Genomic DNA, 23,957 nt, shown 5'->3' on the forward strand with positions numbered 1-23,957 from the left:
CCAAAATAATTTTTTCATCCAAAAACTTGCCAGTAAATCCAAAAGCACACTAGTAAAATAATCTGAGTTAGACAAGCAATAATTTTAAGACTTAACAATAATCTGAATACTGACTTTTTAAACTGCATTTTAGCATTCTTGTTTATCATTCCTTCATTTTTTAAAAAAAACCTTCCCTTTTCAGATTATTAAAATAATTACATCATTCTGCGGCACATCTTACTATCAATTTTAGTGATACAAATTTAGCAATTTCAGATACATTAACTACACTGACCTGACTGTGCTCCAGGAATATTTAATAAAATTTATGAACAAAACCAGAAATGGCAATTAGAATTCCTATAGTCAGTTTCCTAATTCCACAGTGCAGTGCTTGCTTATTGCCCCTAATAAAGCATATCAGAAAGGGGGTGAGAATTGACTGAGGTTCTGTAGACTACTAGCAGTGTAACTGTGAAAATATTTTGACAATATCTCGTTAAGCACCCAAGAGTTCACTCATGTAGTAAATTAAATATAATCCAGAGTACTTCATACCTCCTGTTGAAGCAGTTTGCTTTAACAAGCCTATATTGCTTTTTAGAAGGTCAAAATAGATATATGTATACACTGAGAAACTTACATTATCAGTGAAAACAACTCCTAATTTCCACATCTGATACTTAACATCAATGGAATTTAGCCTATTAAAAAAAAATAAAAATAAAAAATCTCATTTGATATCAAAGCACAACAGGAAAATATGCAACACAATCTGTAAGAAGTTTATTGTCACATAACAGGAGACAACAGCTGATCTATTTATCCAAAAGCTGAAATACATCAGAAACTTGTTCTAATTCACACTTTTACCATGGAATGAACCTGTCCCATTAAAAAAAACCAAAACAAAATATCTGAAAATCAAATTCAGAAATACTGCTTTGGCTTCATCAGACCTGACTGATTTCTACAATGCTATCATATATGTACAAGTGAAATGAACTGTCTTTACAATCCATGGATAAAAAGGGATTTTTATTTTTTTTAGTGCAATCCATCTGAGCGTAAAGTAGCAGTCAAAAAAGGTCACAAAACTTACACTCTAAAGTGCCAATTCCTTACCTTAGGTATGATATCATACCTTGGGTGACACAATCAGATGACATTAAAGACAGACAAATTTATGTCAAATATGTTCATTTGAACTTCTGAAGTTCATTCAGAACTTGTGTCCTCAATTCTTCTCTGTGGAAGAATTCTTCTACCATGTGAGCATTTAATAGAAGCCCAGCTTATTTTCCCTCAAATTAGCCTTATGTCACTGCTTGCTGCTTGAGCCTTATCTGCCTCTTCTATTGACTCTGACTAGACTAATGACCACAGAAGCAGCAACAGTTAGAGAGGTAAAGGGACATGGAGGTAATGCTCACTGTGATACCTCTGATAGCTATCAGAGCTATAGTTTCATGTTTGTGTCTTTCATATTACTCTCTCAAATATGCTTCACCCATGAAGCATCTAGTTTAATGCCATCCACCCCAAAAGAGAAACATACTCAATGGAAAAACAGCATCACTGTCTCTATCTCAGTGTGCAAAATTTAACTGCCTTTACTGTCCAATCTACAACAGAGCTCCAACTGCATCATCCGCAAGTGGTTATATTTAAATAATATGGCAATATATTTAAATAATTATTTGAATAATCATGTAAATATTTAAATACATATGTTTACATTTAAATAAATATACTTTGAAAATACTCGACTGTAACCATGAACTGGATGGCTCTTCCAGAGTCTGTACACTAAGGATTTTTTAATGCAGTATATCAGTGGGACAGGCATGAGCTTCTGAAGAAGCATGGTCACCTGCAATTAGAATGCTCTAAATCCCTTTCAGAAAGACAGATGAGAATCCCAGGCTATTTTCCGAAAGGAAAGAGGAAAAAACATTAGGAGCTAGGAGTCAGGGAAACAGACAAAAAACCTGTTCATTTCTATTGGAATGAAAATGCTACATGCTGCATTTCCCTTCTGTGTTGTGAGATGCATAGGTATCTGGGGTCTGGCCTCAGTCTGTACCACCACCTCCCACCACATGCAGGTGCAGCAGCACTAGAGTTGTGATCTGTACCAAAAGTACTGCAGTAAGGGTTCAAATCCAGTGCTTTTCCAACCTCTCTCTTCATTGCACTGCAAATATATTTCAAATGTTGAATCCTGAATATGTGTAGGTTTTAGCTGCTTTATTAGTATTCATTTTTGAAACTGTTAAGAAGTGGATAAATGTACCTTCCTGAAGCATATAATTTTTAAGCAAATGGTTCTGTAAATTTCTGTCACAGTTGTTTATTTTCCCACAGCATATTAATCTGTCATAACCATGGAATGATTTCTCCAGGGAGAACATGAAAGATGGATGAGGTCATAATTTTTTTTTTAAACCGTATATAACATGGAGCAGACATTAGAGATGGAAAAAAACCAGGCATCCTTCAGGCCTGATTCTTTAATTCAGTATTTCATCAGCCTTTTCCAACTGCTTCATTCTGGTCTGTTTTCTCAAGGTTATTCACAGAAACACTATTTCAATTTTTTTTTCCCTAATACGAGTCACGAGCACATAGGGAAGAGAAAGTGGTTTCATTTTCTTTTTATACTACTAATAAAAGTAGTAAAAATATTTTTTCCTAAACTCAAGCAGGGGTACTGCTATAATCCAGCAGAAAAACAGCATGTATGAGGGTATTCTGGAAAGTACTTGTGCCACAATATTAAATTTTATTTAGTACTGAAATGCCACAGAGTCCTTGAACCTTAACACTGCACCTGATTGATTTTTCAGATGGACTCCAGGATAAAATATCCATCTTTACAAGATCACCTCTTGCTTCAATGAAATTCTAATATACCAGTGGTCCCACTGTCTACTTCTCACAAACCCATAGATAAAATGTTGCATTTAAAGAAAGTTTTAAATAAACCTTTACACTACAATCTCTGTAGCATTAAAATCTCATCTGTTAAAATATGTACTAACTACCTGAATACCTTTTTTATGGCACAGAACTGAAAAACACATTTTTGCAGTGCTTTACAAAAACTGACGAGGCTTCTTGTCCTCCAAAAGAAAATTTCTAATTCTTAATGTCTAGGAGCTTTTCTTCAGCTCTGTCTCTCAGATGATAAGCAAATACACAATTTAGGAAAACCAAATTGTAAAAGGATGTGAAGACTAATCATCTGATTCCTAAATTTTACTGGTCAGTACCACTTTAATTCATTCCAGCATTTCTTTATAATCAGAACACAACAGTGCCAATTTTGCCCATTCTTTCCAGCAGAGCTGAACTGAGAGAACTATGAAAAGGAGTTTCCAGACCAGTTCTAATGATGCCATCAAAACAGTGGGAATATGATGTATTCAAGCAGCTATGCACCAAACTAAATCTTCATACATAAAAACCAGAGAAATCATTCATAAATGTTGTCAATAATGAAATAAATTTAGTGTATTGTTCAACATAAGAATTTATTTATCTTATCTAGATAAACACAAAAGAGCAACAAGAAAATTGAAAGCTGAATGAATTGAATTCTTGATTTAAACTTACAAAAACCCCAAAGTAAAACAAACAAACAAAAAACAATCACACAAACAAACTAGAGGTAAATGCTTACACAGCAGAAAAGGAGCTATCCTTCTTTGGTTTCTTCTTTTCTCGAGCATCACTAAAATCAAGAGCAGCTTTGTCCATTCCTAGTAACTCACTGATCCTGTCACGGCCATAGAACTCACCATATTTATCCATGACCTAAAGTTAGGAGGAATATTCAAGAATATTCATCAGTTGGGCAGATCAGCTGTTATTTAGCCTGCTTCTGTAGACAACAGGTTTAACATACATGATCTTTTTCATCTGTTCGTTTCCATCTGTTTATCATATGAACTAGTAATACTTTTTTTTTTCCTGCTCAATTGCAATCAATTCAATAGGGGCAAGAGATGAGTGTCACAGAATCACAGAAAGGACTGGAAGAGACCACAGTGGGTCATCTGGTCCAATCTTCCTGCTCAAGCAGGGTCATCCTAGAGCACATGGCACAGGATTGCCTCCAGGTGGTTCTTGAATATCTCCCATGAGGGCAAAAAATATATGTCAAAGATAAGATGTTCCTACTCATTTAATGAAAACAATGAGAGAAAAGTAAGCTAGCAGAAGGAGAATAACTAAATCAACTGACAGAAAAAAACCTCACACCGTGAGTGACTCCTGCAGATGAGGTGGTATTTTATCAGCTTTCTAACGAGCAAGGCTTTAAATCTTTTTTGATATTTTTGCAAATTTTTAGAGACAAGCCTTCTTTGTTACATTCCTGTAAACAGTGCTTCACGACTGTGGATCATTCTCTAGGCTGGTGGCTAAAGTACAAATACATAAAGAAGAAAATATTCTTTGCAAAATATTGTATTTGAAGGCACTCGAATCTGTGCAGAGCAGTTCCTCAGTCAAAGATAAAGTATCAAACCTTTCAAACAACTTAAAACTGTGTTCCTTTCCTTTTGATAGGAGCCTTCCTTGACCTACCACAGTGACAGAAGCAATGTAACATTTTATTTTCTTTCTTGAGTACTCTGTGCAAGCTGATCCTTCCTCTTTGTGTAGACAAAAAGACAGAAATCTGTATCTAACAACTTGAAATATGAAAAAAAAACACTTTCAATAGCAAAATGAATACACAATTCAAAGGAATTTTTGACAGGTTGACCTGACACTGTTATGAAGCAGAAGAGCTAAAAGCATTTAACAAGACATGTTTCCAAAAATATGATACAAGATTGGCATTAAATAGTGTGAAGGAGGGGTAAGTCTGGTCCAACAACTTGAACACCCTCTTTTTCAATTGTGACCAAACATACTAAAAAGATTATTCTTGATGTAAGCTATGGTACAAACACTGCACTTATTTTTTAAGAGCAAGCTGAGAAAACATTTGAAACAGCATCTGTAAGAAAGGAGCTTAAGCAGTCTCTGCTTAGAGAGGACTCTTTTTGAGAGAGAGATTGGTGGTTATGTGATAAAAGCTCACCTGCACACCCATAAAGGACCACAGAGACAAAATGGTTGTGGGGGAGTCTAAAGAATACCTTGCCCAGCTAGTCCCAGGGCCATCATCCCATCAAAGGCCCATTTCCTCAAGCCTAGAGGAGTACAGGGGCACAATGGCAGGCAGGAAGCCAAACTACAGACTCACAATGAATGGACACTCTGCCTGGTCCCTCCCAGGGCTGGCCAAGGAGAGCCTCAGACCCAGTATCTAAATCTGAAACCATCGAGTCACTGGTAGCAGGTCTCCAGATCACCTTTCAGACTAAGTGGGTTACTGCCAAGGGATGTGTACATCATGTATCCCATAAATGCAATGTTACTGGATGTTACAGGGAGGAAGCAAAGGCAGGGAAAGGAGTGGATTTATGTGACTTGGGGAGGGATAAGTGTGGGAAAATCGAGCAGTAAGGGGAAAAAAAGGGCCAGATGCACGTATAAAGCTTGTGGGTAGGTAAAGGTATCTGATTATGCTCTGGGCCTAAATATCTCACTCTGTCCTATCTTCTTATTAATTCCTTTAAACCCTTTATTGAGTGAGGGACTCTATTCTATGTGTATAGAGGTGAATTCATAAATACACACAGACAAAATATTTTACATAAGTTGCAATATACATACAAGTGTACACAGAAATTCTCCAGATAATTTCATTAATATATTTCAATTCTTGTTTTATAAAAGCTGTATGTAGGAAAAAAATTTGAGAAAATAACTATCCAAACCACTCAAAAGTAGTTGTAAGAATGAGGAAAGGAATTCTGTGTATTTTAGAATGGTAAATATGGAAACCTACACTGAATCAAAATTGTATTTCAAATTGTAGTCCACATTTCTTCAAACATGAAAAGAAATACACATGAGAATTTTATTTAAACTTCGTATTTGTTTTTAAAAATACGCTTTACCTTTCTTTTCACAAATTTGTCCCAATAGTTATTTGGAAAAGACCTGCAAACAATGGATAAACAGGATTACATTTTAGACAATAATCAGGAGTTGCAGTAGTCACTAAGAGGCCACAAAAATTACATACTGATTTTGTTTCTAAGAGGCTCTTTGTAGTGGCTATTCCCAGTTAGTATTTGTGAAGTTGTTGGAATGAAAGTTGCCAAATGGTGTTCAGCCTACCATGTAAACGTGGCTTGAGAAGAGCAGCAGAGCCAATGCCTGCAGACAGGGGTCTAAAACAGTTACATCACACACTCCCACTGGGCAGTGAATCAGAACTTTAAACATGTTCCTAAAGAAGAGCCTTCAAGAGACACTGAAAAGACGCAAAGCACAGTCCACTCTGGAACTGACAGCAATACACAACCATCATCACTGTGCTTGCCGAAAGAAACTCATTGCAGTTTTGTTTTCTTTCATGGAACAGAAGGAATTTTAAAGCAAAAATGTGTGAATGAACAAGATTAAACAGCAACAGTAAAAATAATAGTAAACGTTAGCCTAACAGGTGCCCAAAATATATACATCCTTGCTAGAAATACATCCATAACACTTGTTTATTTCAGATAAGCTGGATGACTAAGTATATTATTGTGGAAATAGAAGAACAATTCCTTGCAAGGCTATAATGAGACAAAGTAAGTAAAAACTCACTGTGTGTTGATTACAAGTCTATCCCACTGTCCCTTAATATCATCTTCTGATGGCTGTTCAGTTATATATAATCCATCAAATTCCAATTTCCTTGCCACTTCTTTTTCTCTCTTAAATATAACCAGTGGAACCTGCAGTTGAAAAAATAACAGGAATTATTTAAAATGCACTGACATGTCTGCAAACATTTAAGAAAAGCTGGCTCTCGTGAAAAATTAAGTATGAAAACTGAAGTAAATACAGTATTTTTAAAAAAGACAATTTCCCAGAACACTGAAAAGGTATAGATGCAGAAGGACCAGACCATTCAGAATCATTAAACTACAGTGTACCAAACAGTTGCAAAAAGACAGCCAAAACCCCTGAAAAAGGGACAAATAAAAATTACACCCCCGACAGAGATCTTCCGCAAGATATTCCTTTAAAAAATGCTTAAGCTCCTGCCAAAACACTACCACCAGTATGACTGTGTATGAAAAGCAGGCATTTTGTACAGCCACAACATGCAGCAGCAGTAGTCCAAAATGCTACATGCTTTTCAAATTACCCAGTTGACAGTCTAATAATGCAGATACTGTCATCTAGCTTCCTCTGGTCATGTGCACTCACAGCTTGTCTTTGACAGTCACAAGCAGCTTCTGACACAGGTTACTGCTGTAATTGTCTGGCTGATGGCATATCAGACTCTGGCCTGTAACTTCCTGAATACACAGATCACCTAACACACAACTTCTGTGTATGTTACACTAACAGAAGAGTATTTCCCTACGCAGTCCCCCAACGTGCTCAAGCAAGGTTGCTATGACTTTGTTCCAATTTATAACACACAATGGATAAAAAATTTTGGACCTAGAATAAGTAAGACAAGTTCAGACTTTTCTTACTTTCAAACAGTAATACCCTATGATGCAGAAGAATGAGATGACTGTGTGTAGGATGGCCAAAATTCGTAGTGTGGGTTCCATGTAGCCACTGCTTTCTTCAAGGACATAATGCACTGCAATGACCCTGTCATCATCACTTTCCAGGATGTTCAACTTGGTACTTTCACCAGCAGATACCACAGGAAGTTCCTTTTCTTCTGTCACAGCAGATGTGGAGACCTGTTTAAATATATTAATCGCAATATTGTAGCTGTGTTCCATTGACTGGAGCTTTAGAATACTACAAACTAAGTAGTTTAGCTGAAAACAATGATACGAAGCACAATATAATTAGAGGAAAGAATTTTTTGCATAAAAATGTCCACAAAGAATATCTCAATAAGAACTTTTTACCTTGTTACACCAGTCTGTAACAGTGTGCTTTTTCTATCTGGGGTTTGTTTTTTTTTTCACTCTGTCCATGATAGCAAATTTGGTCCATGCTGAATTTTATCACCTCATACTCAGGAAAGGGCACAGCCCACTTAGAAGAAACCCGGGCAACTCCTGACAATCCCATATGTAATCTTTATCACCAGGGCTCTGCCAGAAACTGATTCAAGTCTGAAGACTCTAGAGTAGCATGAAAAATCTTGACAAAACCAGTGATATTCTAAGCAGCTTATAATGAGACTTCTTCCTGTACACACCCTATCAGAGGAGTATATTGGCACAAGAAAACATCTCAACTGACATGTATTAGTTTAAGCTGCCAGTGAAGGCTTGGCTTGGCTGGTTCACCTTACTGTGAAATGGAACATCTGAGGCAAGGGCACATATTTCAGTCTGCTGCTTTTGTCACAGCACAGAACACTGCAAAAAGCTATTTGTGTACTGGAAGTCTATTCTTACTTCACACAAACATTTCAGCTCTCACCGTGTTAGATTTCTGAAGTGGTAAAATGATGTAGGTATTTAATCTGTTAAACTAGGCAGTTTTACTGCAGCATATTGCCTACAAAACCTGAATGTTTTTCAGTGTGCCACTTGACAAGTAATATTTTGACAAATTTACCTTATAGAAAAGCAGGATAAAGTTGATGGCAAAAGCAACAAATAACGCCAACATCCTCATGTTGTAAAAGTTTCGTGCAAAATAATTCTGAAAATAGAACAGAGCATTAATACACTTCGCCTAATAAAGATTCAACAATCATTATTAGGTTGTTGCATGGAGAGTGTTTTGGTGGGGGGTTTTCCCTATGGAACTTTTAATAGAATTTAAATATTTAAAAAAACCAACAAACATTTTGAGTGACGTACAAATTCTCTCCTACTCCATATGTGCAATAAAGGACCTTTTCTTTCACTCCATTCAGAAATAATGAAGGATTTCTAATTATCCATTTTGTCTAATTGTCTTTTATTATTCTCTCAATAAATTTGGAGACATCATGGAAACATCACGGTGTAATAGTAATGCAATAATAATAAAGAAATCTCCGTCTTCCTTGCAGCTCAATATTCATATATACGGCAAATTGCTACCTTCACCATGAAACAAAAATTTCTGCATATAAATTTATTTCAAATCCTTTTCTATTCCAAAATCAACTCTGTTTTTACCAGGTCAGCAAAACTTCACCTGTGAGCTACGTACCATGAATAGAAAGCTTCTCTGGCATTATGATGCTATAAAACAGATTGCAGAAATGTACCTTTTCCCTTCCTGACAATTCACAAACCTTTATAGCACACATTTTGTAGGCTTTAACTCTCCCAGAGAAATTCCACCAATTTTCAGCCCTCATCAGAGATGACTATTAGTGAATTATTAAATGGGACTATTAGAAGAAAAACTAAGTTAAATTTTCGTGACTGCTACATGATCAGTCTAAGTAAATGAATCTGAGTTCAAAAGCAAAATTTAAATTCTTAATTTCTTATTAAGATTGTGACTGCAGTTTTGTAGTTTTGCTATGTTACTCATGTGAGAAGTAGACTGCCCCTACACAATTGTATCTACCAGATAAATTGCTGAAGTATATTTCTTTTTGCTTTGCATTTCACACTAGCCTCAGAGAATATGCACAGAATCTCAAACTAATAAAAGCATGGATTTTAAACAGTTCTACAGCAAACTCAGGGATATCATATTTTACTGAGACTTTACTTAGATGCAGTCTTACTATTTTAATTAGTCTTATTTAATTAGTCTTATTTGACACACTTTGAGAAGTGTGTCAAATATTGATATTTCACAAAAAATAATATTTAACATATCTTCTTGTTTGTATTAAGTTAAGCATTGTATCTTAGTAAATTCTTCTTATAGGAGAGCTTGTAATTTCCCAAAGTTGTCTCTCAGGAAAGGCGAAATCCTACAGGCTCACCAGCTGCTGTAAAAATTCAGGAATTTTATTAGCATAAAAATGCATGGATGTTCTCCAGTGATGTACAGGCATCTCTGTAGTTCTGGGTTTTGGACAGTAATTGTCTTCCTAAGAGTTAATATCTTGCATACTGTTACTTGTGTGTTTCTTTTCTCTAACATTCCCATTAAACCTTTGCTTTATGTTCTTTTTATGGACAATGATGCATAGAAAAATGAGGTCCATCAGATGCTATTTGGTTTTACACAGGTAGAATAATATGGTGGTACATCTCTCTGCCAACAGCTAAACACATAATCTAGAGAAGAGCTTACAAGAAGTTTCTGTTGGTATGCAATGATATTCTTCCAGAAAACTGATTCCTGAACTTCTGGTTCTCCATGTCTGTGCGTATGAAGTTGTCTTAATTTCAGTTTTCCTTTGTCATCCTTGTTTTTGTCTTCTTTTTCTCCATCTTCTCCTCTTAGGATACAAATGAAGCCCAAATAACATGTCAGGTTAATAAAATTGCTAAACAGAAAAGTAATATTACACTCTGAGAGAGGCTATTACATCCTTTTATGAGGCTCAAGTAGTTGTGACTCATGCAATTCACACACAACATATCCCTCTTCAGTTCAAGGTGCTGGCAACGGTGACAGACTGGTTATGTCTACACATAAACTTACTGGCTTGGCATCTTGAAGTCAAAATGCTAACTCATAGAGGCAGGTAATGAAGAATCTGCCAACCTTATTACCAAAAGGTCTGCTTCATAACTGTGCAGCTAATACTTGCAGTGACAAGTATCTATCAGTCAACAGCTGTATGTATATGAGCATCTATCTGCCTGAGTCTTCCTGCCAACCTCATGCACTTGAACTATCTGGTTCCCACAAACATTGCAGAAAACTGCTTCCTGCACTTACAAGCCAAACCAAGTTTAAAATTCTTCATTTCTGCCCACCTCATGAATTCCTAAGTACCCACTCCAGGAGGAGATGGGAATAAGAGTTTGTAAGCATCTGATGTGTGATTATCACCATGCTGGCCCGTTACAGAAAGTCAGAGTTAGGGGGCTGCTTTCTTCAAACACATGATCAAAGGAACCTAGAAGTTAACTGACCTGTCAGCATGATAGATGAAAAGATCACATCTGAATCCAAACCAGATTGAGAGGCAACTTCTAAGTTACATTATTAATTTCTCTGAAACTATCTACAAACAGAATAACTGATGTCCTAACCACTTCTCTCCTAGAATACACTTGACAAACTTTTGCTTGAAAGTTTGCCGAGGTAGGAGTGGCTTCAGGACAGTTAATAATGCCAGGCACTGCACTCTTCACAGAGAATACGGGGATCACTGTAACTCACACAGTCAAGCAGAACAATCAACAGGGAAGTAACCTTCAAAGGTCAGCAAGGTGCCCCTTCACAAAGTTAAACTGGCTGAGTTAGAAATTTGTTGCACTGATTTGGAAGAAGTGTTTGTGTTACAGACAGGTGTTTGTTATCCCAGAAGAGAAATAAGGATAAGAGTTTGACGCCAAGGGATCCTCTGAGAATTCTGACAGTGACATATCAGCTATGGAAACTGTACACAGAATTCCACATGTATCAGGAACCATAAAATATAGGAATGGGGCACCATAGTTTCTACTGGTCAAAACCAAGCACTATACTTTGCTTTCCACTATTTTTATTCTGAGTTAATCTCATTAACATTAGATTTTAATGTGTCCTAACAAGATTTAAATGATCATTTATCAAAAGCTAACACTTTCTCTTCATAATGATTTGAGAATACTCAGTAATTCCTTAAAATTACATTGGCATATCAAGGTTTTTGAAAATCCAAATAACTCAACACAGATCATAGCAAATGGGAGAGGCAAAAGAGATTCAGTCTCTACCACCAATGGACAGCAGGTCTCTGGAACCCAAGTGCTCTTATAATGTTATAAATGTAGAGATTTTCTTCTAGCTTTCAGATTTGACAAGAAAAAGAATCAAACATTATCTAAAAGAAATTAAATGGATAAAGGATGCTGGTGGAAGAGTGAAATTCATAAAATCAGAGTGGTGCTAATTACATGGCATTTCCTTGCAAATGTGCACAGATATGGAGGACTGTTGGAAAAAAAAAATCCTAATTGTGGAATGTGAATGGACAGAAAATTAAATGCAAAGAAGTAAGTACAAATCAAGCTTGGTTTTTTTTCAAAGAAACAAACAACATTCTGTAGGATCGGAGGTTAAAGTAATACATACTCTGCTTTCTCAGGTTCAGATTTTGTCTCCTCTTTCTCTTCCTTTTCATCTTCTTTCACCTGCTCCTACAGAAAGTCAGGTTTAAAAATGTGTCCAAACCCTATCATACAGTACAGACTTAGTTAAAAGAATACCCAGAGTGCAGAATGTTAAGGGTTTTTTGGTTTCCTTGACCTGAAACCCTGAGACAAGATGATAAATTTACATTAATAAAGAGATAATTTAGTACTGCACTTAGAGAAGGTTGTGGATATTCAAGTTTATGACATCAGAAAGGGTAAAAGTAGGTAACGATATGTGATTCCTTTTAAAAAATGTCACAGACCTGATATGATTCCTTTTAAAAAATGTCACAGACCCCAAAAAATATAGATGAAAGTTTTACTTCAAGACTATATTTCACAGAGAGAGAAACATACATTAAAAATAAAAGATACAGTTACCTGGATTTTTTCCTGTACCTCAGGCATTGGAGCTAAGGAGGGAGTGCTCAGTAAATCACTCAAACCAGCATTTGGATTGTGAGGGATCAATTTATACTGTCCACCTTCTCGTTTCAAATCCAAACCAAATATATCTGAAAGTAGATCACTTTCTTCTGACAAAGTTTGCAGATCTGTCAAGTCTTCTGTAGGCAATGCAGCTTCTGTTGCCTTTCTCTCCCCTTCTTCACCTTCCCCACGCACCTCATCCTGAGTGGGATCTGGCATATTAGCTAGTAGTTCAGCCACCTTGATTTTCTTTGCTCCTTCTACTAGGCTTCCTCCAAGAAGCAAACTGCATATGATGCGAAAGAAGCCCCGGACAACACTATAAGCAAAATGTAGCAAGCCCATCAAAATACTCCAATAGGAAGAAAACAATGCCATGACCATGTCCTTCATGGTCATTTTCTTCACTTTTTTCATCTGTTTCTTTAGGCTCTTCATGCTAAGCATTTTCATAAGAGTCATTAAATTATACTTGAGAGCTACTAATGCTGACTTCATGGTCACAAGAGAGAAGAAACCCATTCTAGGATCTTCTTCCTCAGGATTATCTTTCTCATTCTCCTCTTTATTTGCTGACCTTTCATTCAGATCTGACTCAGAGATCTGGGCAGCCAGTTGCATTTCAAAGATGGTATCCTCACAGAAGTTAACAAAAAGCTCCATCTTTTCTTTCTCCCCACCTTCATTTACAACATCAAATATAAATTGTCTCTTTGACTCTTTTACCTGAGGTTTCTCCCACTGAGTCCGACTTGACTCACTTATTTCAAAATAAACTCGTTCAATGCGCTTTGCACTGCCCATGATTTCTATGCGTCCAAGGAAAGGCTGAAAGTAATTTAGCACACTCTCTGAGAGTTCAAGAAAAGTTTGCAAGCGGGTATCATGGGGCATATGTTCTGACAGGTTGGTCAAGAGAACAGCAACATTGAAACCAATGTCTTTGGCAGGTTCATGAAATCGTTTCACAAACTCCTCATAGTCCAGAGTCTCATTCTCATCTGTTTCAGCACACGACAGCAGAAACTCAGTTTCAGACTGGGTGTAATGTTTGTGGCTTTCCATTGCCCTGTGAAAATCCCTCTTCGAAATTATCCCTTTACCATCAGGGTCATATTCTTTGAATGCATCAGAGGAAGTTAAATCCTTCAGTTTTAAGAACATATCAAAAAACTTCAGAATCATCTCTACATTGTTCGACGATTCCACAAGCATATCGACCATCTGCTTTCCAATAGTGCCATTCACAACATTACCTAGATGTGATAACATGATATCAGAAATAATGATGGCAGCAAATGTTTTGGCAAAGAAAAACATATAGAAATGACTAGTGAAATAATCAAACAGGAAGAATGATAAACCACTGGATAACACACTCACATGAGAAAGCTAGCTATAAAACCATAAATCTTTTACTAATAACACTACTCTAAGACTTTAAATAAACATAAGTGACTATTTGCCATTACAGAAAGGAAGAACTAACGAGGCCTGTAGAGAGACACGTTACATTTAATATAGTACTAAACGTGGGGCAGCATATTACGAACTTCATTGTAGTGCAACACAGACTGAACCAACGTCACTTCAGTTAGGATTAGCAGTTCAGGATGTTACACATGGAGCACAGCCTACAGTACTAAGAATTTATTTTGCTTCTCAGTGACTTTCTATGAGCAAAGCAGTAGCAATGCATGCTACACTGTAATCTATGCTGCATTTACTGCCCATCCAGTTCTCTCAAGAAAATGTGATAAGATACATGTGAGAGAAAAAAAGGAAGAAAAGATCTTTAGATCATATATGTCTAGCACTAGAAGCACTAATACAATACAAAAAGGAGCTATATAAATAGTAGTAGCATTTCTTGACAATGATTGTATTCTCTAGAGAATCATAATTACAGGACCTTGAACCTAAGTCATTAGATGAATCAAAGCCTGTTCTTTATAGCCAAGATCACCACCAAAATAAATGGAATATATTAAAGGTGTTAATAAAATGAGTGATAAATGGCTCAGTTCCTAGAACTCAGAATTTCAACTAATATGGTGAAAATCCTTTCATATAAGCCAAAAGAGAAGCCAAGTTCAGCCAAGTAAAACTTCTGCTAGCCCTGGATTTTATACAGTTCTGGCATTCAGAATTAATATAACCTATATCAACTACACTATCTAAATCTCTCATCTGCCCTCAGACCTAAAAACTCTTTGCATAATTGAGATGTGAAAATAAAAGACCCAAAGGAAGATACAGCATTATTTCACAAATGAAGAAAATCATAAAAGAAAAATATTTGCTAGAACAACCGTGGAAAAAGATCTGAAATTAAATTTTTACTACCTTCCAGCATAGACAGCAACATGACAACCATATCTTTCTGAAGATCCATTAATTCCTTCAGTAATTCAATTTGACTGGAATCCTAAATAATGAACACAATATATATATATATAAGATATCTAGTGATTTCTTTGACATTTATATATGTGCAAGCATATTTCACTTAGTAAAAATGAGACTTAGAAATTAAGAAGCTAGTAGTGTAAAAACTGGTAAAACTGTGAAAATAGATTTAATTGCTTGATTCTCTACAGTACATTCACAGGATCAAACATTTACACCATCATCTATATAGAGGACAGCAATTTAATAAAGACAAAGTGAAAACTGAAGGAAGTGAAAAAATTTAGAACAGTAACTCAGTATGTCAAGCTCACAGGTGATGCTTATGTAAAGCTTCATGTCAGCTAAAATACTGTTGCTTTTAGTGTGATCAAGTTTACAGCTATGGAGACTTGTAAAAACAACAGTAGCAGAAGCACATAGAGCTCAAAGCCTAACACAATTCAAAATGAGTGATTCTATTATAGGCCGATGAAGTTTATGAAGGAGAAATAAAAGTTGAAATAACATTTTAAAATATCTATTAACAAAGTTCCATTAGTAAATCCTTAGACATACATTATATTGATTTTTTAGCCATCCTTCATCTCTCTGAGCTTATCGAGTTTACTATTTCACTTGCCAGTGATTTCAACATGGAGTCTGTTTGGATATATTTATTCAAGTACTTAATTCCTTCCTCAGTGATACACTGTTGCATCATGCCATTGATAAGGCTTACTCAAGCACTGCTGGACTGCAGTGCAATGAACTCAAAGTACTGCTAGACTTCAGTACAATGAACTCAAAGTACTTTATGGCAATTTGGATCTTGGATTGAAAACAGCATAAATTGGAAATAATAAACATTTCTAATTGATTTATCTTGTAAGTTTTCATTATAAGCCTTTTAACTTCAAAAGTTGCTTACAACCTAGATGACCTTTGTCCATTTAGATTTAAAATTGTACTTTCATTTTCTGCCTTACGGAGATTTCTTAAGGAGTATTACCAATATCACATTGTAGCTTCCTAGTAGAAGACTAGATAATGAAAATGCAAAAAAACCCCCCACCACCTCAAAACCCAAACAAAACAGTGATTTAGTTTTGTTCCTATTTAAATCTTGTTTCAAATGTTCTCCAAATATGCTCTGAAAACTCATTACTGAAAGCAAAAACCAAATACTTAGCCTAGGCAGGCCACTCTTACAGACAAAAGCAACTCCTTATAAACCCACTTAGCCACACTCAACACCTTTGAAAACTGCTATTTCAATAGAATCTAAAAAATATAACAATACATTCCTGTAATAAATATAAACTAACTAAAGAACCCACACCTATTCTGGCATTTCCCAAGACTCTGATGGCCCCCTAAAGGAATTCCCAAAAGCCAAGAGTCTGTGGTCCATGCATGAGAAAGACACCATCACTGTTTATCATATATTTGGAGTAGACTGTGTTTCTGTCATCTCAGAGAACAGCATGAGTAACTCCACACTCTACAAAAGATCTCCCTGGCAAAGTTGCTTGGCTGCCTCTGAAGTGGCATGATGAGTATCATTATTTTCTAGATTTAGTGATTAAAAGATGCTGTGAAGGCACTCTGGGCACAGCTGAGAACATAAACTTGTCACTGCAGAAAAAACAAATCTGGCCCATAGCCACATCATATTTTCTAATGAGCACACAGCTCCCAGGTGTTTGACTCACCATCAGTAACTACCTAAATATCTTTCTATGTTGCTTTAGTGGTACAAAAAGAAAGCACAACAACCACCACTGCAGCCTACCCAAATATTGACTATTTTTTCAATTCTTAATATAGCAAAGATGTTCCAAAATCAGGACAGTACTTATAGGCACTTAGAAATACACTTCAGGAGAAATTCAATGCATGGCTCTTGAAAACTAAGTTTGACTGTGATGCCATTTGCTGGAAGAAGACTTCTATTTAGACAAAAAATAATGAGAATACCCATAGCCGAAAGTCCACAATTATAAGCAAGCAGCCTACTTTCATCCATGAAGTTCCAAGGGCAGGGTGAAAAATAATTTGAGCAAGACTACTTTAATTTATGCAAAGAATACTTACATGGATACATTTGGAGCCAAATAATGAAATCTATAACCTCAGAGCCTTCAGACCTGTATTCCTTAACAATAGCTAACACCTTAAAAAGCTTAAGACACTTTTCACTGAGAATGTCAAATTATGTAAAAAGTTTATAAAAACTACATTCAATTAGGATGTGTAATTCTTTTTAGAAGTTAAGAAGCAGAAAAAGGTACTGCTTAAGAACAGGATTCCTCTCACCTGATTTTCACATCCTAAAGAGTTGTCTATGCCAGTTCTCTCTTCACTATTTCTATAGTTAATGAAATGAGTACTCACATCCAAAAGCATTTCACCCCTTCTAAGGTCTGACTACCCTCTATCTCTACTAAGAGTGGAAAAGGCTTAGATAAAGACATGAACTAGGGTTCATTCAATGCAGGACACACTAATGAAGATGGGTCCTGCATAAAAGAATCATGCAATATTGCAGAAAACGCTGTGACAGAATTTGGTACAAAAGATAGGAACTGAGAGTTCTTTCTCAATATCAGTGATATGCTTCATTTGCAGCTAGATCTAATCAGCTTTGTGCCTGTGGCCAGTAATCCAATTACAGGCCTGCTGTTCACACCCAGTACAGTTTTGTACTTTACTCCCTCAATTCTATTGTGTTCTATCACCACTGCATTTTATTTTTCCTCATATTTCCCCTACTAACTGTTGTCATCAATGCCTCAAATGTATTAAGATATTTATCTTCTACAAAAAAAATTAGTAAACTAAAAAGGAAAAAGTAACACAAAAAGATACCTGAGACAGCTTCATCTGCATGTGGGCAAACACATGAAGGAAGCCAACTACAGCATCCCACAGCCTGCTGTGTGCCAGACTTTGCTGATTCCCAGTACAAGGCCCCTATTGTTCAGACAAAAACAGAAAAAATAAAAAAGAAAAGGTTTATTTGCAGGAAATTCCACAAAAACAGGAAGAAAGATACATAAACAGTGCAGAGCTTGGGGCTGTCCTTTACAAACTCCTGTGAAAAATTAAACATCTCTAGAATTATGTATTTAATAATACCACTCACTGTAAACAATGCCTGCTCCTAATAACTATTCTGCCTCTGTTTTAGTCAAGGCTCAGTTTACTAATTCAGATGCAGAAGGTGTATATCTGCTTGCAACTTTTGACAGAATTAATCCCAATCTCATTTACTGCCACCCACCTTAAGTATACCTTTACAATTCTCAAATGTAATGTGCAAATTCACCATTTCAAACCCACCATTTATGCCTTAAAACAGCCTTATGCCTGAGAGAAAATACTATCTAATGTTATATTGACTAAATAACAACTGTGATCTGCAATGACATTAATTTCTCAATGGATTAAAAGTTACGACTTTAAAGTAGATAGCACTGCTGCAGTCTAATCCAAATTAAAAACAAACTACCTTACATACAACCAAAGGATGATTATTTATTAATAATTGTAAATTTGAATAATTGCTAAGATTGCAAAGAGTGCTGACAGCTATATATATTTGAATATTTCACTTCCTATATATGCACTAAATAATGTTGAAGCATAAATGCATCTATATTACATTTCTATGCTATATCTAGCTACTTTACCTCTTCATGACAAAAGTATTACTAGTTTTCTTTCTAATCCATAAAATTTGAATGAAATTAATTTACCTGGATATACTCTGTAAGAGTATTGAAAACTTGTTTTGCAACCTGGATGGCTTTGGAAAAATTTCTTTGTCCTTGCTCATCAATAACATCCTTCCCAGAATAATACCAATAAAAATCACTAATGGATTCCTGAAAAATAGAACAACAGTTGTGAGAAGCACAAAGAGGTTATGTAGCCAAACTGCCTCTAACTGGTTATTTGTCAAGATAAGTAAAACAACATTAGATAGCATTCTAGTTATAAGAACTATTTAGTTTATAAAGGCTTTAAGTAAGTCCCCTCAACAATTCTCAAGTATTATTTCAAGAACTGTAGTTTCATTTCAAGGGAATCAATAGGAACACAAATACACTGAAATAAATAATGTAAAAGCCCCACAGCAAACCTCAAAATAAAAAAAAATAAAAAAATAGATCTGTTGGTATCTGCTCTTAGCCTGCATTCTGAAGAGTGCTCAGTACTAGTAGCATGCTGCATGCTGTTCATTAAACAGTGTCTCCCATACTGCACACTTGACACCTAGTCAATAGTGGGAGCAAATGTTGCTTTGTGTGCATGATTCCCCTTCTCCATTTTCCCCAAAGTTGAGCTTATTAAAATTTCAACAAAGTAAGCAACAAAACCAAAATCTTTGTACTGTCTCTTCAACTTCTACAGAATGCATAAGGGTATGAAATAATGTTGATAGCAGCAGTGATGTAAAAAACACAACAATCAAAACCAACCACGTAAATGAAAAAAAACCCAAACAAATTTCAAAGCCTGGAATTCTCAGACACAATAAATAAATGGCTAAAAGGAACTTAACTAGGTAAATTTCAAAAAAACCCAACCAACCAAAAAAAACCCACAAAAAACAACAACAACCAAAAAATCCCACAACAAAATATATTATCACACACAGTGATTTTCAGAAAGCTGAGAACTGTAGGTAAAAATGATTAGCATTTATCACAAAATACGTTTTCACATCTTTCACCTGCTCCAATCTGCAAACAAATTAGATTCTGTTCATCACTTTCTACTGGGTTGTGACAATGCAATGTTTTCATATTTAAAGACTTGGAAGAAAATTCAGATTAGAAGGTTGAAGGGGTTTTAATTCAGACTTCTGCTTTTGTTTTTTTCTTTTTGCCTGTTCTTCTCCCTTCAGAAATTTATGCACCATTCTTATGCTTCACTCCATGCCAGCCCATGACTATTCATTCATACAGTAGCCAGTGTTCAGACTAAATCAGAAAACAGATGAAAAAGCAGCTGTCTGAAGCCAAACTGCAGAAACGCAAAATACTTTGCAGTCACAGGGTAGTCTCAGTCTACAACTGGCTAACTGTATTCACTGATTCACTTAGCATGTATTCACCTTCTGCCTGTTCTCCTTGGTTGACAGACTCCATTGCATTCTTGCATATAACAGCTGAAACAAATCTTTCACATTTATGCCAGCTTTGACTCTCCCAGTACAAAAAAACAACTCTTAGAAAACTGTGACCAGCTGAGAATTCCAGCCGTTCTCATCAGATTGGTCTGCAGTGACCAGAATGAATATAATGATAAATATCAGGTTCTAATATAACAACATTTTGTGATAAGGATCAAGTTTGTTTTTGCTGGAAAGAGATTTCTTGTCTGGCAGAAAATCGAGTATTACTGAAAGAATTCCAGAGAAATTGATAAACTTGACATCTTCACATACAAGCTTTCACCTTATGATCAAAATTAATGAAATATATAAATAAAAGGTAAATATTGTATAGAAGCAAGTCATTATTGTCATCTACTTAATTAGTATAACCTACCTGAACTCTCAGTAAGTAGTCCACAGTAGAAATGATAATATTTACAGTTGTGTTGTTACCAGTTTGAGTTCTCAGGTAATTCTGAAAATCTAAAAATTCAAATAAAAGTTTAATTTTTACTTCTGAAAATTAATTCTGATTTAAGATGATCTAGAAAAGTTTAGCTTAAAGGCATAGATATTTTTAATCTTTTTTTTTTTAGCAGCAAACCATTGTAAGTTTTTCAGCATTTTATTGCAGAGGTCATATACCAGTAAACTTCTGAAGCCAGAAGTTTGTTTGTCTATTTCACCTGTAGAACTTTAACTTGATCTTGTTTTAATCTCCTTTATGATTAGAACTCCAACAGTATCAATGTAATTATACCTAGTATATATTTTGTTACGCAAAAGCAAAATTAAATTGCATAATTATACAAATCCTGATAACAAAGTCAAAAATACGCCCAACAGCTGAAAAAATCCCCAAAACACTTTCTTTTTTTATTCCCTAAGAATGACACAAAGAACACAGGGAATGTGTGTCATTAAGTGTATATAAAAATACACTGAATATCATTCATTTAATGTGTCTTTGTACATTTAAAATAGATGCTATTTCTTCAAGAAAGGTATTGTGTACATTGGTGCAATTCCACCTACAATTCCAACTGGCATTGGAATAGTCAGCACCAGAAAGCATACAAATGCTGAAGAACAATATACATAACTTCCTGTTATATTTCCTTCTGAATCTTCCCTGCCTAGAAGTTATAAACAATGTAAATTTTCCTATATCAATTTACTTTTCCTAGTAGTTCAAGATTCAAAACTCTTCACGTTGGAAATCAATATCCTTGCTGCAAAGTTAAGGCCGTTAAAAAAAAACCCTAGCAATTTTATTCCACATAAATATTTTCCTTGCATCTTTAGTCTAGCAGCTACTCCATCTTTCCTAATATTTTATGAAGGCTGCCAATCCTTCAGCTATCACAAGTTTTTATCATCATTACCATCACCTTGACTTTGCTGACTGGCAGCCTGCCCACAAACCTGAATTATGTCCTTCACAAAGCAATTGAAGGAAGCGGAAGAGGTCACAGATGAACTCATCATCCTGCATCACCTTTTCTCCTGTGGAAAGGCCAGATGGAAGCAGGTTATCACAAGTCTGCCAAGTAACACCCCACAACCCCTGAAGAAAATCTCCGCAATTAATATTAAGAAAGAGAGAAGGGGAGAGAAAATTTATAACCACCAATCTATCTGAAGCACGTAAGACTTGTGCTTGGCAGATAGCTATTTGGTTATTTAAAAAAAATTAAAATCATAAAACTTAACTTTTGATTTATAAATATGGCAGCATGAGCTTGGCAACATTTTACAACTAATCCCTGATTTGCATTCTTATTTGACTTCACTGGGCATGGATGCCACATCACATACAAAGATTAACATTGGATTAATTTGAGTCTCATTCATCACAAAACAGAGTGTTTAAAATACAGAAAGATTTAATCAGACAGTACTGAAAATCATTCCACAAATAAACTATTATATTTTAAAATACTTTCAAAAATCCCATTATATTAACAGCTATGTGCATTTTCAAGAATCATTTAGGCTGAAATATTTGAGGATTTAGTACCTGTCTGCTGCTGACACAAAATGGATGCTGAGCATTTGTCTCCCTGAACAAAATAAAGCAATAAGCTTATAATGAATTACACCAAATGACAAAGTGTTTTACTGAATTAGGCCCTTCAGCTCATTTTTTGGTAAATAGCTAATATCCAGGTCAATAAAGCTTCAAATTATTTTCTTGATTTTTCATGGGAAACAGAATACTAAAAAGCCCTCAATTAACACACCATTATTTCAAGTGATCAATACATACAATTAACTCTGTACAGGGACATGTGAAGAGGACACACAATCCCAGGAAAACAATTACAACTGAGGAAAATGTAGAACAGCTAATAAAATGGAAACAGGAGGACAACAACATAGGTGTTAAAACAATAGAGGCCACCTATTGGAATTAGGAAAATTCCCATTTAGGACCTTAGAAAAGCATTTGGATTATATATAGCAAGAAAATGAAAGTCACAAAAACTTCTGCTTTTTAACAATATACAAAATGTGAATATGTGCCAAGTGGTATTCTTAGACAACAAAAGGAAGGAGATAAATGTAAGCAAACTGCGGAAGAAATTGGAATAGGTTTTTTTCAGGGGGAGATAATTTAGGCTCTACAAAGACAGTATCTTTAGTGTGTGAACAGAAGGAGACCAGAAGAGTGAGCAAATGAAGATTTAAAATTCAATTTAAAAATTAAAATTAATTAAAAAAATACATTATAGATAATAATTACATTAACAATTACTTACATACTATTGTATTGGCATATGACTTTAATTTTAATATCTACATTTATAAAGTACTATATTATTATAATTAGATTATTACTGTCTCTGGTAGTTTTGGCTGAGATTGAGTTATTCTTCTTCACAGTAGCTAGTACAGACCTATGTCGTGGGTTTTTTTGCTGGAAATGAGGTTGATAATTCAGAAATGTTTTCCTTATTTTTGAGGAGTACTAAGAGTCAAGGCCTTCTTGGTTCTCACCCCATGCCATCAGCAAGGAGGCTGGGAGTGCACAAGAAGTTGAGAGGGGACACAGCCAGGACAGCTGACCCCAAGCAACCCAAGGGATATACCATATGGGATCATGTTCAGCATATAAAGCTGAGGGGGAAAGAAGGAATGGGGAAACATTCAGAGCAATGGCATTTGTATTCCAAAGCCACTGTTACACGTTATTTTCCTGGGGGTGGCTGAACATCTGCCTGCCCATGAGAAGTGGTGAATGAATTCCTTGCTTTGCTATACTTGTGCTTTCCCTATTAAACTGTCTTCATCTCAATCCATGAGTTTTCTCCATTTTACCTTTTCATTTCTCTTCCCCATCCCACCATGGAAAAGTGAGCGAGTGGCTGTGTGGGGCTTAGTTGCTGTCTGGGTTTAAACCACAAAGTACCTGAATACTGTAAACTGTATTTAGTACAATTTGGAATATAAATAAACACGATCAGAAGTTGAAATTTACATAAAGTTATGAACAATTATAAGTTCAAACTAATGGACTTATCAATACAGAGGCAGTGAATTTTAAAGTGAGAAGCTTCAGTACAATGTTAGGATTAGAAAGCCAAAGCATTTTAAAAACTAATATGAACATTTTAAAATACAAAATTGCACTTTCTCCTGCTGCTCTCAAGGCATAAGGTTTGGTATTATGAGCATATATCACAAAGGTATATGCCAAGACA

General features: G+C 35.5%; 1 protein-coding gene across 1 annotated transcript in view; it reads right to left on the reverse strand.

The window, feature by feature from the left end:
- Positions 1-481: 481 nt before the first annotated feature.
- The window catches only part of RYR2 (ryanodine receptor 2 (cardiac)), a gene marked incomplete at its 5' end in the record, with an annotated part of 271,378 nt that continues 247,902 nt past the window's right edge, over positions 482-23,957 (reverse strand). The window contains 15 exons of the mRNA XM_009069811.1: positions 482-532; positions 626-686; positions 3,668-3,801; positions 6,003-6,045; positions 6,700-6,830; positions 7,584-7,802; positions 8,638-8,724; positions 10,270-10,417; positions 12,208-12,272; positions 12,651-13,954; positions 15,045-15,126; positions 17,958-18,062; positions 18,848-18,976; positions 20,648-20,736; positions 21,679-21,759. Coding sequence (XP_009068059.1) covers positions 482-532; positions 626-686; positions 3,668-3,801; positions 6,003-6,045; positions 6,700-6,830; positions 7,584-7,802; positions 8,638-8,724; positions 10,270-10,417; positions 12,208-12,272; positions 12,651-13,954; positions 15,045-15,126; positions 17,958-18,062; positions 18,848-18,976; positions 20,648-20,736; positions 21,679-21,759 — 2,729 coding nt within the window. The remainder of the gene's footprint in view (positions 533-625; positions 687-3,667; positions 3,802-6,002; positions 6,046-6,699; positions 6,831-7,583; positions 7,803-8,637; positions 8,725-10,269; positions 10,418-12,207; positions 12,273-12,650; positions 13,955-15,044; positions 15,127-17,957; positions 18,063-18,847; positions 18,977-20,647; positions 20,737-21,678; positions 21,760-23,957) is intronic.

This window comes from Acanthisitta chloris, unplaced genomic scaffold, assembly GCF_000695815.1.
Source record: "Acanthisitta chloris isolate BGI_N310 unplaced genomic scaffold, ASM69581v1 scaffold650, whole genome shotgun sequence".
In the NCBI taxonomy this organism is placed as follows: Eukaryota; Metazoa; Chordata; class Aves; order Passeriformes; family Acanthisittidae; genus Acanthisitta; species Acanthisitta chloris.